At 39.9% G+C, this 18,828-nt stretch overlaps 1 protein-coding gene across 7 annotated transcripts in view; it reads right to left on the bottom strand.

Moving 5' to 3' along the window:
• Nucleotides 1-18,828, bottom strand: part of LOC127574151 (receptor-type tyrosine-protein phosphatase mu-like) — a 746,263-nt gene that overhangs the window by 164,255 nt on the left and 563,180 nt on the right. For 4 of the 7 annotated variants that reach the window (XM_052022906.1, XM_052022909.1, XM_052022908.1 and 1 more), the window contains exons 13-15: nt 14,227-14,263; nt 10,877-10,951; nt 5,959-6,094 (exon numbers count right to left, since the gene is read on the bottom strand). In XM_052022906.1, the coding sequence (XP_051878866.1) occupies nt 5,959-6,094; nt 10,877-10,951; nt 14,227-14,263 (248 nt within the window). The remainder of the gene's footprint in view (nt 1-5,958; nt 6,095-10,876; nt 10,952-14,226; nt 14,264-18,828) is intronic. The other 3 variants (XM_052022912.1, XM_052022911.1, XM_052022910.1) reach the window with 1 other exon arrangement.

The raw sequence follows: 18,828 nt of genomic DNA on the forward strand, positions 1-18,828 counted from the left end.
CACCATAGGACTGATATACTCATAAACTTCACAAGTACAAATCAACTACTCTAGTTTGCATTACTTCCTGGGTTTTGCTTTAGTTTGATTTCTTGCACTGCTTTTTTTTGAGGGTAATTTTTATGCTTATTGTATCACCCCTCCATTACACAATCTTTAGCTAAGAATATGAATTATGTATCTTCCTCAAGAAACTCTGGTAGCATCAGGAGAGGTCTGCATTGCATTTGGCGCTATCTATTACATTGTTACATGGAAAATCACTAAAGTTTAACTTGCATCCTTCTACTCTGTGCTGTCAGTCCGCCAGCCAGAAAATACTCAATTATTATTACTTATTGTCATAATTTAGTTTCTTGTCCCTGAGATGCCAATTGTCCTGTTGTAGTCAGCTGATGTTCAATGCAATGAATAATACAAAGGATCACTGCAATAATTATTAAGGGTTCTTGAATTAGTTAGCTCAAAATAACAAATAAATATTTCTTTCCAAGAATAAACTAAATACCAACAATGAACTGCAACATTGGAATTACTATTCCAATTTATTTTCTGCAAAGAAAAGGTGAAACTCTCTGACTGCACAAAAGAGTCAGTGGTTCATGAAGAGACTAGTCAAGTTCACAAATTATGAAGTTTTGTGATGCCCAGTGACTCTGTCATTGAAGTCATAACATGACAGGCAAGCCTCATATAATAAAGGAGTGGTCTGAATCTCCACGTGGTTGAGATAAATATTTGGATCTTCTGGTGACTTTATGAAATGCTTACACACCGGTTTCCAAAGTCATGTTTTACATTATTTTGTTATTTGTGTGCACACTGTAATCACTCTTCATGGGAACCTGTGTCAAAATTGGTGTAACCAGATGAGCAACCATGAAAACAATTGTCTGCTCATTCCAGCATCAGTCCAAAAGGTAAAGGACAATGCAGTAGAAGTCTCACTCACTTGGTTTCCAGATAACTTCACCGCATCTTCCAGTGACGTTTTCATTAAATTATGTCTACAATTGGGTCATCCACATAATATATCAACAAGGCAGCCAGATATGACATCACTTTGGAACTGCACCACTTAGCCCATCTGGAGAAACCTCAGTCTCACAACTCCCTCAGTCCCAGGGCAAAAGGAGGTTCAACAACCTCAGCAGAAGAAGCAAGGTAACAGACTAAGCACTCTTCCTTGCTCTGTAGACTACTTCAAGCTTTTAAAATGACACACAGAACAAACGCTTCAGAAACATATAACAGCAGCAGGAGATTTCTTAACCCAGGATTTTGCACAATGCCCACCTGTAAGAATATAGGAACTTAATTCCTCAAGTCTATTCTGCCATTTAATCAAATCATGGCTGATTTGTACCTTCGTCCCATCTGAAATAACTGGACATAACCTTAGGATAAGGGATTGACCTTGTAGTATCCAGAGGAGGGTAAATTTCCACACGTTGAAAATTGTAAGTCTTAGGGATTCTATAGTTCTAAGGGTTGTGCGTGTAGAGACATTTAAGGTCAGGGCTGATGAGTCTCGGATGCTTCCCTTATTGTTCTTGTTGTCCCTCCATCCTTTCTCAACATCTTAAAGCCTGTTTATCTCAGCCTTACCTGGTCCTAAAGAACAGCCTTTGGCCTGAAACACTGACTTCGGTTCTCTCTTCACAGATGCCGCCTGGCCTGCTGAGCATTTTCAGTTGTATTTCAGATTCTGCAGCATCTGCAGCATTTTGATTATGGATTATTGTTTAATTTACTGCCATTCCTCTTCCAGGGATGCCCGCCTTGCAAAAGTTCTGGTCCTCTCTCCAAAGGGAAGTCCATTTGTCTCATTTACCTTGTTTACTTACCTTGGTTTCTGTTTCCCTTCTTGTCCTTGAAGAGATATCTCACTACTTTGTCACAGGTTATTTTCTTTGTGTTTTCTCTGACCCCTGCACCCCTTTGTACATATCTTTATAAACTGCGTAACAGCAACGTTTCCAGTACAGATGATGTCAGCAAAGTGAAACCTTGACACCGTTTCTCTCTCTACAGATGCTACCTGACCTGCAGGGTACATCCAGCACCTCCTGTTTTTATTTCAGATTTTTGCTTCTAGTTTCTCTAGCCTGAAAGAAACAACATCTTGGCATCTGTACTCTGTCAATTCTGTTCAGAGCCACATGGTGCACTATTCCTTTGTGAGGCATTTGTGTGAACTGGGCTGATTATATTTGCATGTGAGGTTGGGGTTTATATTTAGCAGGGTGCACCCTCTTCATACACCTACAGCCTAACTCTATTTTGCTCTGTCCTCTGACATACAAGCTCACATGGTCTTCCTCCTAAGGAACGTCAAAGCTGGTGCTTGAGACCAAGGAAAATGTGACACTCTTAAGTCTGTAGGCTGATAAAAAGCACAAAGAAAATGCTCTTAAAATTGCAGCAGAAGTTGCAAAATTGTCTGTGTCAGGATGTGTTCACTTTTAACTGCATTGGTTGAAACTTGGAAGCAGTTGACGCTCGTAAATTTCATTCGAGGTTACCTATCCCAACTGAAGCAGTAGATGTTCCTGGAAGCGTCGCTCACATCATCTTCTGCCTCTAAATGCTCATACCTTAACACATTCCCCACATCCTGTTATGCAGAAGATTAACTCTGTTTCATTTTCCACAGATACTACCCGCCCTGCCGAGTGTATCCAATATGACTTGCTTTGACAGCCGGTCAACTGGTCATCTGCCATGACTAAACTCATTTTCCACATCAGCTGGGAAAGCCATCAGTCTTCATTGCCTCTTTGAACAATTCTCAATTGGCAGTCCCCATTGCCTTCCACATCCAATGTTTTTCAAATCAGGAGACTAGAGACTTTTGAAACATACATCTTAAAAATAGAGTGCATAATGCTAGTGGATTTTTCAGCATAAGTTGATTGAAAATCATTTTAAGCCGGTGTAGGTCATATTTACAACCATTTTCAGGAGAGCACTCCTCTTGTTAAATGCCATTGCAATTTCCTGATGTGATTTCAACATCAGTGTCACGTGAGTACTGTTAGGGCACGTTCTCCCAGAAGTACCCGTGGGTAGTCACTCCCAGGGCAGCATGGTACCATGCTGAGCTAGAAGGTCTGACAAGAAGCAAAATACTTCCAGACATTCTCAGCCTAACCCCCACCCCTGAGCACTAAACATTCCCATGATTTCCAGTCTATCCCAGGGTAACAATGGCTAACATGAGGGGACGTCATTTTAAGGTGATTGGAGGAAGGTATAAGGGGGATGTCAGGGGTAAGTTTTTTACACAGAGAGTGGTGGGTGCGTGGAACACACTGCCGGCATGATGTGTGGGGGCATGTACATTAGGGACATTTAAGAGACCCTTAGATAGACACACGAATGATAGAGAAATGGGGGCGATGTGGGAGGGAAGGGTTAGATAGATATTAGAGCAGGATAAAATGTTGGCACAACATTGTGGGCCAAAGGGCCTGTACTGTGTTGTAATGTTCTATGTTCTATGCTCTATCCCGATTCCCAGACCTGTGCCCTCAATGTTCCTACCGTTCTCTTCCCCCTGTCTCCATAATCCTTGCTACCACTGCCCCATCCCTCCATATCTGCTCCCTAGCCCTCTGAAACCATCTGTTAGAAAATGTTGGCCTTGTTGAACCCACCTTTGTCCAAATTCTGGGTCAATGTCCCCCACCATATGTGACTATCAGGAGTGTCTCCCTCCGCACCCACTCAACACAAGAGAGTGCTGCTAATGTTGGTAGGTAACCAGTCCAAGGCCTCTCCCTCACCCCAGACTCCTGCTCCATGACTGACCACTTGAACCAACCCACAGGAGGAGAACTGATAGCAACGGGAGAACAGCCCAAGCTGTCATTGTTGCACCAACTAAACACCACCCTCAGACAATGTTTCACGTGCATTGGAATTTCTAGGCAGCTGCACGTAACATCCCCTGTGCTTTTTCTCCTGCGTTGCTCACACCAATGTCCTGAAGATTAGGCTTAAAGGCCTGGAGATTAACAGAAGGTCCCAAGAGGCTGTCCACACCAGGTATGGTGACTTGGACTGAAAGAACAGGCCTGCAGAAATTCTGGGCTCCACTTAGTTGTATACAAGTGGAGTCATTCTGGACTTGGACCACAGATCAAGTGAATGACCATGAAAGTGGGGATTGCAGGAGAGGTACTTTAATGCAGTCATGTAAATCCCTGGGCTGTTTAGACAAAGCCAGTGCAATGACCACAGAGATTGGTAACACTGTGGTGAGCCCTGCTGCCATTCTAAAATAACAAGCTCTACTTTTGCAAGATAAAACTCGCTCCCCTATCCCTCATTCTTTAAGTAAACTGTACATCCAGTGAATAGGGAACAGATTTGTGACTCTTAATGATATAACCTGAGTAAATCTTGTCCATATATACTCAAGGCTTCAAACTACTACCTTCTAATCAAATTATTCTAGCTTGGCTTCATTCATCTTTCTTTTAAACTGTTCTTATCAACCTTGATAGGTTTATGCATCATCCCACTTGCTGCCTTAGGCTTCTCAATAAAAAAACTCAATAAACTGTATTCAGCCTCAGCAAAGAAAAACTAATCGGAAGGGGTTAAAATAGTTAATCTTTTTTTATCACAGACGACCAATCAAAATCTAAACTGTGGACACATTTACATAGGTCACATTCTAAGTTCATTTGGCAAGTATGGTGAGTTTTACTTGACCACAGAGCCAGATACTCTTTGATAAGGGCAGTAATCCACTCTACCTTAAATATCAGTATCTTCCTTCGAGTTGTCTCTGCAGCTCACCCCTCACAATTAATTTGAAACTGCAGGGGATCAAACATGATGTATTAAAGTGAAGAGGACAATGTACACATGAGGACTTGGCTGCATGGAAGTGTCTTGAGGTTAGGACATTTAGAAAATGGTGTTTGCTATGTGATGTTTATTGGGTTCTCTTTGAAACACATTTGGAAAACAACTGTGGCGTATTTCACAGATTGTATTGAAAAGCCTTGTTAATTTCACAGTCACATGAACTCCCCTGGAGTCATTTTCCTTAAGAAGCACTCCAACCTCTGATTCTGTCCAAGACACAATCAGGCACAGCATTCATAAAACATTGACCTCAGATATCTTCCTCTTTGCACCTTTATTCATACTTTAGACATTGTGGTACCATAATGGTTATTTCTGCATCTCACTGACATTTCTTTCAAAATGCTGAACCTTTAATTGAGACTAGTTTCAGATGAGCTGTATTGCTATGGTAATATACAGTGCGCCACCATTTCCAATTAGAACAATGTATTTTTAGATGAGTTTTTTTGTGAGAGCTAATTGGGGTGATCACACAGCCCACCAATACCATATGATCCAGGCAAGAAAATTTCCTACTTTAGGGATTGGGCACTGCTTTGTATAATTATGTTATTACTGAGCACGGATGCAATATTGTGAATCGACATGGCTTGTGATTGTATTCTGATGGTAGCCCTGACGGCTGGCAGTAACACTGCACTTTGTAGGGTAGTAGAAACAATGCTGTTTTCTGCAGTGATTTAAACCATGTACAGCTTTCAATCTATGTACAATATGGGTGTAACATATACATGTATATCAAAGACAAATTTCCACTCTATGAAGTCATTTCTCATTGCGTGCAGTCCCTTGAGTTTTATCAACATTCTGGGGGCTTATTTTGTAATTTTTGAATGCTTTTTTTCCTTAAAAATATAAAATTTGGGGATGCACATATTTACTTTCCATAAGAGATATTAGTGATTGCTTTTTAATAGAGGGAACCAATCACTGAAATTACTAGCAACGAATGCAAAGGAATTTCTATGGATGCACTGCGGTGTTAGAACAGCACTAAGACAGGGTTAGTGTGAAGTAATAGAATTCATCTCGCTATGGTTGCATTGCTCTTTCTTTCCTTTTTGCCCCACATACCTCTTCTTCATGATCAACACAATGCCGAGGAAAATGATGACAAACAGAAGAATTCCAGCTATAACCCCGGCGATCTTCACTGTGTGGTCTGTCTGTTTCTCCGGCTCTTCAGCGCTCGGTTTACGAGTCGCACTTCCTGAAAGGCAGTGAATTCACACAGGAGGAAGATTAAAGAAGCAAGATGCCCACACTCTCTTCCACTTTTACCTGCAACATATAAATCTCTATGCACGTTAAAGACTAAGGAAATGAATCCTGGCCTTGAGAGTTCGCTACACATGTGATCACATCAATAGGGTCACATTAGTTAGAAATAGTTGTGTGGTACTTTGGCAGACATACTAAATCATTCATTTCAAATTTTAGCTTGTGTGTTAAAATAAATGCTTGTGCATTCACCTTTAAGCAACATAAACAAGGTCACTAGATCTTATACAAATAACATATTTTTGTTGATGGCTCTTTCTCTGGGCTGAATTTCATTGGGGAATGTAATGCTGTAGAAAGGCAAGGTAAAACAGACAATGTCGTTTGGCCATTTCAATGTTTTTTTTCCATAAAACTTATCAACCCACAACCGGCAGTTAACCTTCAACAGTTCCACATTAACTGTCATTTCTATACCTGAATACAGTTGAATGAGAAAAGAATAAATCCTCTATCTACTGTTGATTGGCTAGGACTTAACCCTCAAATATATTCTATTAAAAAAGAGTAATTTTTTTCACCAGTTGCTCCAGTGGTTGAAAGAGTGAGATAAGCTTATTTGCCATGCATTCCATCCCCATTGTTTCTTTTAGACAATATAGTCCCTTCCATCTTTTAGAATTCCAAATTGTGGCCACATTTTGCACGCAAATAGCTACATCCGAGCTACTTATTCATAACCCAGGCAACCACCGAATGATTTGAGTCCTGGCAGAAACATTTAATATCTGCCTGAATGAGATAACTAGCAGGGAGCATCTTGGCACATTGGAGCTTTCTTTATCAACTATTACTTGTACTGTTTTCTGTGCAGTGTGAAGGAATGTCAGAATAGCATTTGCTGAAATACCCCTTCCCTCAGAATCAGTTGATGAAAGTGTGTGGGGGAGGGCTCATATATATTTTTCCCCCCAATATTGAATTTGACTCACTCCCTCCCATCCCCACTGACTCCTTTTCCATGATGGTATCCTAGCATGATGCATCAGGGTAAAGGGCCATTCAGTTCACTGTGTTTGTGCTATCTCTTTGCCAGATGCTTCCAATTAGTTCCACTCTCTTGCTCTTACCCCACATTGCCTGTAATATTCATGCCTTCAAGTGTTTGCCCTGTTTTTATTTGAAAGTTGCTATGAAATCTGCTAAAAACCTGCTTTCAGGCAGTACAGATCCCAATGCTCTATAAGGAAAATTACTTTGCCAATCACCTGGAGGTTTGGTCATTTCTCCATTATTTCTTGTTAAAACACTACTATATAACTTATCCAAGTTTTCTCACTGTTAGGCAACTTATTATTGCTATGTTATTATATTGTTATCATTTATTAGCTTATTCTATTAGACAGATTGTACTGGATTCTGACCATAATTTTCAATTGCTTGCATTATATCCCACCCCTCTGTAAATTTCAGTGAAGCTCTACAATCATTTTCCCTTTCTCCTATGTAGGTTTTTGTCAAAACAGGGCCAGCTTTATCCAAGTGTGAACCAAGATACTGGGCACCGAGGGAATATTTAACTAAGGGCATCAACACTAGTCTGAGCCCATCCTCAAACTGGGCAGCATGTCAACAGAGGTCTGTGATAGTGGGGGAACCTGTCCTACTTTTCTGTTTCTTAGTTAGGGATAGAAAGATGTCGCTAAAGTGGATCTGAACGGGACTTGGCTAATGTGACCACTTACTGCATGTGGCAAATTAAATCCTCTTCTGCCTGCGAATGTGGAAACCCAGATCAAATAGTACACCATATCATCACACCCTGCCCTTGGTATGAATTTTGAGGGAGATATCTTTGAGGGAAACTCTATCTCTGGAAAGGCCATGCCGTGGTTTAAAAATCTCAAATCCATTTATAAATGTTGCTCCATTCAAATGGAAGAAAATCTTATATACCGGCAAGATTAATGTAAGTGATTATATTTTGCCTATTCTTTGAAGTCGACAATATATTGGCCCAAAAGCGAAAGAACTTTCCATTTTCAGTTAATTTGCTTAAACAATATATTCAGAATGAGTTAATTTTTGCATCAATCCATCCTGATATTGTAGGAAAAGCAAAGAAATATTGCCAGTCATTTGTTTCAATAAACTATCATAGAACATTCTTACACCCTGCACAATATGTAGGCTCTTAATATTTTCACATTACTGTGCAGTGTCATAGCTTGGATAACCATGGTTGAAATGACAAATTTATCTCACAAATACAAGAAAAAGAGGAGCAATAAATCTTAAATGACACCGGAGAGCATTAAAATGCATTTGGTTTGTGTTGCAGAAGGTACGAAAGTCTGTTTCAGTTTACATCAGGCTCCTGTGAGACAGATAAACCTGACCCTCTGCAACTGTGCCTATAGAGGAGCACAAGATTAAAATATAAAGCAGTTCTGACTTCACCCAGCATTTCAGGACAGCGGAGAGAAATTAACAATTGCCAAAAATTTTGCTCGGAAGAGTTTAGGTTTAGATGAAATACCACTTCTATCAAACAAAGTAATGCCTTTCAAGCAATTTGAGGCTTCCCACACCAAGTGTTGCATACAATAATTTGATCAAGGTGTTGCATTAAAAGTACTCCAATATAATTGTATTTTACATATTCTATGCACTGTTTATGGCTTGTTTTATTTGGACCTTATTTTCATGTTGGCTCTGGTGCCACTTAAGTTTTGCATTTTCCTCTTGCCCATGTTTGTGTTTTGTCAACACTGAACCATTCAGGTTCACCCAGAAGTCTTTACAAGGCCATTCGTGCTTCAGACTTTGCCACCAACCACTGTCATTCTGGTACCTGTTACCCCCTGATCATTCTCACTCCTCAGAGTACTTATTCATTGAAAAATTTATACAGTAATTTTCCACCTCGACCTTAACCTCCGCACAAATGACTTGGAAAGAGGAGAAAGCCCATGCATGCTGATCAAAATAATTCTTTTGTTCATATTTTTCATCATTATCTAGTCACATTTGGGTGAACTACCAACAGATTAAAGGCCTGCAGGACAGTCCATTCCAGGTAGACATTTTCCTCAGCAAATTGTTCATGTGAAATTTGGCAAGCAATGTAAATATATAAAGGTGCTAAACTACTAATCCCATGACACCCTTTGATACACTTAAAAGTTGTTAATTGGATCCATGTATTGGTTGACCTTCCAGTGAGATTCTTGCAAAACAGGGAAAAAAAGGACTTCCCACCTTTCACAACCTCAGGATGCTTTAAACCCAACAAAGCCATTCTGTAGCATGGTCGCTGTTGTTGTGTAGGAAAAACAACAGCCAATGTGCGCACAGCAAGATCCCACAAATAGCAATGTGATGATAACCAGGTAATCAGTTTATAGTGATTGTGGTCGAGAGATACACGTTGGCAAGGCCATCTGGGATATCTCCCCTGTCCTTCAAAGTAATGCAATGGGATACTTTACGTCCACCAGAGAGGGCAGACAAAGCCTCAGTTTAACCGCTCATGTCCTCCAAAGACAATACTCGGCTGGAACATCAGCCAACCTCCTGTGTTCAAACCTTTGGAGTGGGACTTAAACTAACAATCTTCTTCCCCTTGGCGATTTGCTACCACTGAGCTACAATTGATAATTGCATAGCTTTAGATATAAGAAAATGCATGAATGAGAAACAGCCAATTAACTGGCAGTGTAATATAGATTTCCTCCCAAAAAAAGCTGCCAAAATTTTTGATGACTTATAAAATCAGATTACACTTACAATTCCTAAGCTCTATTTTAAATTGGCCAATAAACCCACCAGTTAATATGGTGCAAAGTCACAGGTGCCAGCAGGGCTTCTTTACAGGAATGAACTAAGATTACTCGAGGCATTACCACTGTTTATAGGGTAGCAGATGAGAAATCTCTATCCTAAACTGAGAGGACATTTTGTGGCCAAAGGTCTGGAAATGGATGTGGTATGCCCACATTTGAAAAGTCTACTCTGTAAAGACCTCAAAATGGAAAATGGTCATTCACTGAGGGACTTGAAGTGTCTGTTGAGCAAAGTATGCTCTGGTGCATCAAAGCCCCACCCCTCTACTTTGTTGTAACTCAATCAGCACAATACTACACTCATGGAGGTACGAACACAGTGTGATTTTCAAAATTCTTGATCTATTTGTGCCCAAAGTATTCAAATCGTCCCATGATTGACTGTCCGGTAGGCCAACGTAATAATCTTTTTCAAGGAACTATGCACAAGCAAAGATAACTTTGGGGGAGAAATTTGCCTCTGGTCACCAGTGCTAAACATGCAACAAAACTGGTTCACTCACACCTGCATGTTTATTGCCTTCAGTGGAACTGGATGCAGAAAGCAGTGCAACTGGGGACCGTTTCTTGCACGTGCATTTGGGGTTGACAACTAAAGACTAATTTCTCCACCATAGTATTTCTCTGTCCAGTCACGAGTTAGTGTAAGGTCAGGGTAGTCATACATCTACGCACACCAGGCCCAATGAGTCATTCACAGACAAAATGCAATATGAAAGCATGCAGTGAAGAGATATCCTAAGTGTGTGGGTTAGTTGCAGACTCCTAAGGTTGGGGTGAATGTCAGGAGTGAGAACAAAATGAGCTTGCTGTGTGGAAGGTAACAGAGCAAGAAAAATTAAACCTCAGAAACTGAAGGGAGAGAGTGAGTGACGAAGAGGCAAAAAAGAAAGGCACTATGACTGGTCTGTAGTTGAACATCTGACCTGTTAGTTGGTTGTCGCCTGGAGCGGGGGCGATGCGAATGTATGGTGTTGTAAGCTGAGTCACAATTATCGCAGCTAAGGCAAAGGAAGATTTCCAGGTCAGCATGCATGAGAAAAAAAGCCAGACTGAAGCTAGACTAGCAACAAGAATTACTCAGCGTCCATACTCCTACATACATGTTACTACATTTCTCTCTCAAAGAAAGTGAGTGTTACAGACAATGCAACTCATTTTGTTGATAACCCATTTCTCTTGCACAGAAAATAATTTAAACTCTTACATTAATTTATTAACCCATAAAGAACTGCATTGCTTCCAGAAAATATTCAAGGCAAAAGAAATAATTGCTCAGTTTATATCATGGCTTACCTTTATGCAGCTTCTATACAAAACAATGTGACTGATTATTGGTCATTTTCATTTAGATACATCTCTCCTCTAGATACTCTTTTCTGACTATTCCTCACTGGGGAAATGTCTGTTCATCTGCACTCCAATTAAAAACCAAGCAAGGGTGGTTCGTATTCACCAGACCTCAAATTTCTCTCCCCCTTCAATAAGGGTAGTGATTTGCTTCCCTGCTCTTCCTTAGCATCTTCCCTTCTCAACTCACCCAAAATCACTGAGTCTGGTGACCTTTTCCCTCTATCCCTCATTGCATTATATCTTCCAGGAGCCTTTCATTACTTTGTTCTGCTCGGGAGTTCTCTATGCAAACTGAATGGACACATAGACTTGGATGTGCTAATAATATATTGATGGACTTAAATAGTGCACACCATCATTAATGCATAACTCTCGCACCATGAATTGGATAATTTTCAAGGTTCCACTGTCAGATTCATGAAAGTGATACCTCACCCTCAACATCCTACAAGATATATACCCCAGGAAGTTACATCCAATAAATTATAGAATTAGTCCCCTTTAACTATGTGATAACTGTTACTCAATGAAAATCAATCAGACTGGCTCAGAAAGTGAATGATACAACTGAAGTCTCTCATTCTTTCAGATCAAGAATTGTTAAAGAGCTTCAAAATGTTAATATATTAACTTTTTTCCTTTATGTTTTTCCTTTGAAGCAAATGTTTCTGACCCTTTATTTCTCTGGACTTGGTTTTACATTGAATTCACCCATTTGGAATGATCCTCCCAAGTTTTCACACTCCTAAATCTCATCTTGTCCAGTAGCTCACTAAGGTGCAAGATGCCGTAATGCCCTCACTATGAAGATCTTCTCTTGAGCTTCCAGCATTTAACAGGCCAAAGCACCCTTGAACTGCAGACTGCAGGAAGTAGTTTAACCATACCCAGCCAGTGTGAGGCATCCTGCCCAGTAAATTCCTGCTCACAACTTGGATGATCATGGGCATTACCCCATATCCTTTTAGTCAATACATTATGATATCACATGCCCTTTAAATCTTTCCCCTCTCATCTTAAACTGATGTCCTCTAGGTTTAGACTCCTCTACCCTGGAAAAAAGACTCTGTGCATTCACCTTATCTATGCTTCTCATGATTCAATATAATTGGAATCTATTTTCCCCCTTATCTCCTACAAGTCAGCTCCTCAAAAGATCTTCCACTCCACTGTGGGATGGGTTCTTCAGCTCATTGTTTTTATCCAGGCTGTTAATTTTACTCTATGAGTCGCAGTTCAAGAGGTGATTTTCAGTGAAATGCAGCCTTGTGGCCATGTGTAGTGAACAGATTCCTCCTAATTATGTCACTGATGGATTGATTGACCAGCCCTGAGACACACAGACACTTCAAACTACTGAGCTGCTGTCTCAACACCTTGAGATTTAAAACATACTACTGTGTGAATTTGAACAATGCTGGATGAGAAATCAAATGCTTCGGAAGCAATTTATTTTTCCACCTGGGTTAATTCCACTTTGAGGTAAAAGATGCTTGGCAATATGCAGTGGGGTTCTGCATTTCATGGACCACACCAGCACTAAATAGATTTGTTAATTGACCTAGCAGGACTGATAGCATTGTGCAAGGACGGGGAATTTTGAAATGACACCATGCAAACTTACTGACATATCATGGGTACAGCAGTCAATCCAGATTTAAGCTATTGTCACATCAAGCCACTTACTTTTAACACAATTCACACAAAAATTATGAAATGACTAGTTTAATTTTTTCTGATGTAATTTAAGGCTGTCTATCTGATCACAGACCCTATTTAGAATACTCCATGAAACAGCCATGCCTTTCAGCCCATTCTCCCTCCCTCCCTAGAACATGCTCATCTTTGGAAGGATATACTTTCATGGGGACACTAACTGGTTTGCAGTAACTCACCCAAATTGCTGTTTACCTGTGGAAAATCTTGGACATGACTGGTCTCAATGTCTGATTGGGATTCTCCCAGTTATCAGAGGAAACAGGATAAATAGTGCAATGTGTTTATCAGTCTGTGGCTCACCTGCTCACCATCTGTGAAAATTCACTGTTCACATTGCACGTGCCTTATTTAATCATGGAAGATTGCACTGAAAGCTGATTTTCTCCAGGCCTTATGTGCACACAACCCTTAGAATGAATGTATGCACTGGCTGAGACTAAATGCATCCAGTCTACCGTAACTGTCACTGCTGAGGTCATGTAACACACCAGGGTGCTAGGACAAAATTATAAGTCCTGCTTGGTTTGGTATTATGCTAGCCTCTGGTTACACCCACTAAACTTAAAGGCTAACAAATATCATCAGTAAACCCAAAAGAGTTGGTGAAATGTTAGAACTAAGAACTGAATTTCAGCAGCCAAGTTGAGGGATTCTAATTGCAATCTATTTCAGGATTCAGAAGTGCAGATTTTTCAGCTTAAAAGCGGTCCTTTGAGGGTTAATAAAATCACATTAAGTAGATATTTAAGAACAATGAAAGTAATAGAAGCAGAGAAAAAGTCTTCTTAGAATCCATTGGATCACTGATACCAGACTGTACATGAAGATTAATTGAAGTGGGGCAGATTGCTGTTATACAAAGAGCAACTGCCATAGTATTAGTTTTTAGAATCACTTTCAGAACCCCAAAAGTAATTTAAAATAAATAACATTTTCAAATAGAATGTTTGTTGAAACATTAATAGTTGCCTAAATAAGTTGATAAAAGCAGAGATGCAAATTTGACTAATGTAACAAAGCAGCATCAAGAAATATGGGAAACATTTTTTTAAAGTTTTAAAGTAATAATGCATTTATGCCAAAAGCAAATGGTTATATCAGGATTCTGGCTGTCTAGAATTTTACATACTTTGCATATCTTTTTAGCCAGAAATAACTGGAATGCTCTGACAGTGGAATAAAAGAGGGGACAGCCAAGACATACCTTTTGTAGCCACCCTGACGCAGTCAATTTTGGTTTCCTGTTTCAAATAAAGAGGAAAGATGTAATTTCTGTTCTTCAGCTAAAATAAACATAACTTCATCATCATTTCTATTTACAATCCATCGATAAGATTGACTTGGAGGTAAAGCAACGTGTTTGGTCACTTATTAGCAAAAGCTCTCAGCAAATTCAGCATGTATCCCAGTCACTGACAATTGGAATGAAATGTACTTGGCATTTCAGATAAATACTTCAGTTAACATTTATCTGCACAGCGGAAGAAATTAATTGGCAAAGGCAGCAAGCAGTCTTCAATTCAACAATACGTTGACCTTGAGTGCTGCAGAGCAAGCCTCAATAACATATCTGACATTTTTTTCAAGAAAAAAAATCAATGGTGCTTCAGGCTTTGGCATTGTCACAGCAATGTTAAGAGGAAGCCATTGCATTGCATGGCAAAGCCACCTCTAAATCATATAAACGGGCAAAGTTCTTTTACACAGAACATTGAAGAAAGAGTTCATTCAGTCCATCATAATCATGCTGGTCAAAGACTCAGTTCTTTGGGATGTTCTCACTGCCTCACTATATCCTTGTGGGTTACGGCTTCTCATCTGCTCACCTAAATGTGGGGAAGGTTTCGCTCCACCACCTTTGCAGGCTGTGCAAAGGAGACCCGCCACTGCATGGCTGAAAAAAAAATACTTAACTATCCCCTAATTATTCCATTAATTAACTTAAATCCATCTCAGTCTTTCTGCCAAATGAAAAAGATCCCTCTTGTTCACCTGTAAAGCATTATGACAAATATCAGCCATTATGACAAATAAGGTAGATAAAGGGAAAGATGTTATTTCTGTTCTTCAGCTGAAGTAAACATAACCATGAACAAATCTACTTGCAATATTATTTGACTGTATTTCATAATGCTTCCTTCAATAAAGGAAATTCACAAGGCAACAGACAAGCACTAGCTGTTGCTTTGAGTTAGTTTTGAATACATGTACAGTATTGGCATTGGTATTGGTTTATTATTGTCACTTGTACCAAGGTACAGTGAAAAACTTGTCTTGCATACTGTTCGTACAGATCAATTCATTACACAGTGCAGATACATTGAGGTAGTACAGATAAAAACAATAACAGAGTACAGAATAAAGTGTCACAGCTACAGGGAAGTGCACTGCAGGTAGACAATAAGGTGCAAGGTCACAACAAGGTAGATTGCGAGGTCATAGTCCATCTCATTGTATAAGGGAACCATTCAATAGTGGGGTAGAAGCTGCCTTTGAGCCTTGTGGTATGTGCCCTCAGGCTCCTGTATCTTCTGCCTGATGGGAGAGGAGAGAAGAGAGAATGTCCCGGGTGGGTGGGGTCTTTGATTATGTTGGCTGCTTCACCAACGCAGTGAGAGGTATAGACAGAGTCCATGGAGGGGAGGCTGGTTTCCGTGATGCGCTGGGCTGTGTCCACAACTCTCTGCAGTTTCTTGCAGTCCTGGGCAGAGCAGTTGCCATACCAAGCCATGATACACCTAGATAGGATGCTTTCTATGGTGCATTGATAAAAGTTGGTGAGTGTCAAAGGGGACATGCCAAATTTCTTTAGCCTCCTGAGGAAGTAGAGGCACTGGTGAGCTTTCTTGGCCATGGTGTCTACGTGGTTGGACCAGGACAGGCTATTGGTGATGTTCACTGCTAGGAACTTGAAGCTCTCAACCCTCTCAAGCTCAGCACCATTGATGTAGACAAGTACATGTACACTGCCCCCTTTTCTGAAGTCAATGACCAGCTCTTTTGTTTTGCTGACATTGAGGGAAAGGTTGTTGTCAGTGAAGTTTTGGATAGAAGAAAGTAAGTGTTCAGAATTAATTAACCTATGTCCATAAGAATGAAAGGAACTAATGAAGGCCATTCAACCCATCCCATTTACTCTTTCCAAATATGTTGTATCACAAGATCTAGCTGAATCGCTCTGTCTACAGAGATGTTGCAAAGTTACCCCCTGGGATTTTGACCCTGCTCTCAAATAAAAGAAGACACCATAGTTCATATGTAACTATATACTATGGACCAGATTTGCTGAGAAACATATTGGCATAGTCCAAACCATTTCAAAATCATATTATTTAATATAATTTTCAAATCCGTATTATTTGATGAGTTATATGTGCTTTGGTTAAAGTTTTATTATGACATTGGTTTCCATGATCAGGCTTGCTAAATATGCATTGCTTTTCTGTAGCTCTATTGCAGAAAGGCTTCACAAAGAAAGGGTAGCTGTGAGTAACAAAGTCTTATAGATTTACTTTAAGAATTCTCATTGTGGATATTGATAAAGATCTGGATAAAGAATGAAGTTGGAAGTCATTACGTGTTCAATTTACAAAGGCTCCTGAGAATTGGAATGGTTTACCTCTTTGGATTATGTCAACTACAGGGACTGTGGAAAAACATAAAAATCAGAAAGCATAAAATTAGCATTCATGGAGGGAATAAGACGAGTCATTATGTGGTCTGAGCCCTAAAAGGTGGCTGAATATGGTGAGGGAAGGGGAAAAAGTGGGGAAGGAACATACAATACAAAGAAGAAATGCGAATGGAATAAGTATTGGGTGAAGTGACAGATCATCGCTTATACATTGGGCAATGGGAGGCCTGACTAAGAAAAAGGGACAATCAGTAAACACAGAACTGTCCTATAGATTGGAAATAAAGCAAAATCAGAAAGCATGCTAGGCTTATCGGTTCTAAAAAGGGGCAGCACAAATTAATGATGCTTCTGCAGCCAAAACGTGGTAATATATCCCTCTTCAAATTGCATACCAATACTCTCTGATTCTGAACCAGTACTAATTAGCTGCTGTATATGAATAATGTTTGTGTATAAGGTCTGAAGTTAATGATTGAGGGTCAGAACAGAAGGCTACAGAGGGCCCAGCCAATAGATCCCAGATCGTATGTTGAGCTTCGTGGAATAGTTGGTCAGAGCAGGAGTTAAAGTTTCAAGACACAAAGAGGCTAGGGATGTACTTGTGGACAGAATAAGAAGTATATGTCAAAGTGACCTCCTAATTTACATCTGCTCCCACAGTGTACAGACTATGATAAAATCAGACAGCCGGGCAAAGGATAGAATACCACTCTTTAGTTGGTCTCAGGCTTTTATTCAGTGAGACAAGAATTTTATGCTGTGCAGCCCCTGGGGAAGCTCACATCCCTCATCCTAAGTCTGCTCCCATATAAATGGATATGAGAGAGTCCCCAGCTGGTAGACACAGCATGAATACAACTGGCACCAGTTGCTATAAATCATGGGGACTGCACAGTGAGCACAGAGTTCAGTGTAATAAATTGAAGGCATGTATAAATTGAAAGACTTGCATTTATATAATACCTTTCACCAAAGAATCTCAAAACACTTTACAACCAATGAATGAAGATCAGCATTACCGTCAGGTCTTGAGAAACAAAAACACATCAGAAAAATGCAATTGTAAAAGTGAATTAACATTATCCAAAAATAATTTCCTAAACATTAAAATTCAATGCGATTTATCTAGAAGTGCATCAAAAGGAACAGTATTTTCTTTCAGTGTCTCTGCAGATCTGGGGAACGCTGATAGGCAATTGCTTTTAAGTTTAAACTACTTTTCCAGAAATATTTACCCTTTATATTTGGAGAAGAAAAGGGAGATGAAAATAAATATATACTTAATCTGTCACAAACGGATATGCTTCAGAGATTTTTAATTAGTCTGTCTTTAAGAATTGTTTTTCCTTTGCTTTGGAAGTTGCGTAAATTCTTTTTATGCCTCACATCAATCCTCCTTTTCACCAAACCTTAACCTAATCAAGGAAAATCCGAATTGACTAAGTATCCTAGTTCCCATCTCCTCCCATGGAACTCAGTTGAAGTTGATGCAACTGAGAAGAAAAAAAAATTGGGCGGTTAATATTCTCGCAACAGCTTGGTGACCACAGATGAATTTTTATCGAAGTAGTAAAACTCATTTGTGTATTGTTATTTACCTTCATGTATGTGTCAAAGGCTATGAGGTTGAAAAAAGCCTACGTATAGTGGCTAGTGCTGCTTCTGGCATTTTACCTGGAGTTGTCACATGATGAAGAACATGTCCACTGTGTCTCTAGATGGACAGAATCAATTGCATAATTCAGGGAGTAGTTCTTCACCCACTGAAAGAGGTCAATTGAGGAGAACCCTGGAAATGATTTTCCTTGTGGTAGGTAGCAGGGAGATCCTCTATAGTTAACAAAGTCTCTTCACAGGTACCAATTATGGCAGATGTCAGGGCAATCCATAAACTATGGACACTTATTGACCCCTGTAAGCTGGGAGTTTAAAGGTTCACTGTGAAGTGCTGTTTGATGAGAACCACCTTTGACATTGAACTTCAAGCAGCATGCAGCAGTTTGATTGAGACAATAGAGAGGATTAAATGGTGGTTAGCCCATGAGTCATTGGTACCTGTCATGGCGCAGGTGAAGTGGACATCTTTCTGGTCCCTGACATGGGTGATGATACATCTGTGCTTGGATTGGGTTATTGCCAATGAGCTCCCTTGATTGTCTCCTTGATGAA

Source organism: Pristis pectinata, chromosome 9, assembly GCF_009764475.1.
Source record: "Pristis pectinata isolate sPriPec2 chromosome 9, sPriPec2.1.pri, whole genome shotgun sequence".
Classification (NCBI taxonomy): domain Eukaryota; kingdom Metazoa; phylum Chordata; class Chondrichthyes; order Rhinopristiformes; family Pristidae; genus Pristis; species Pristis pectinata.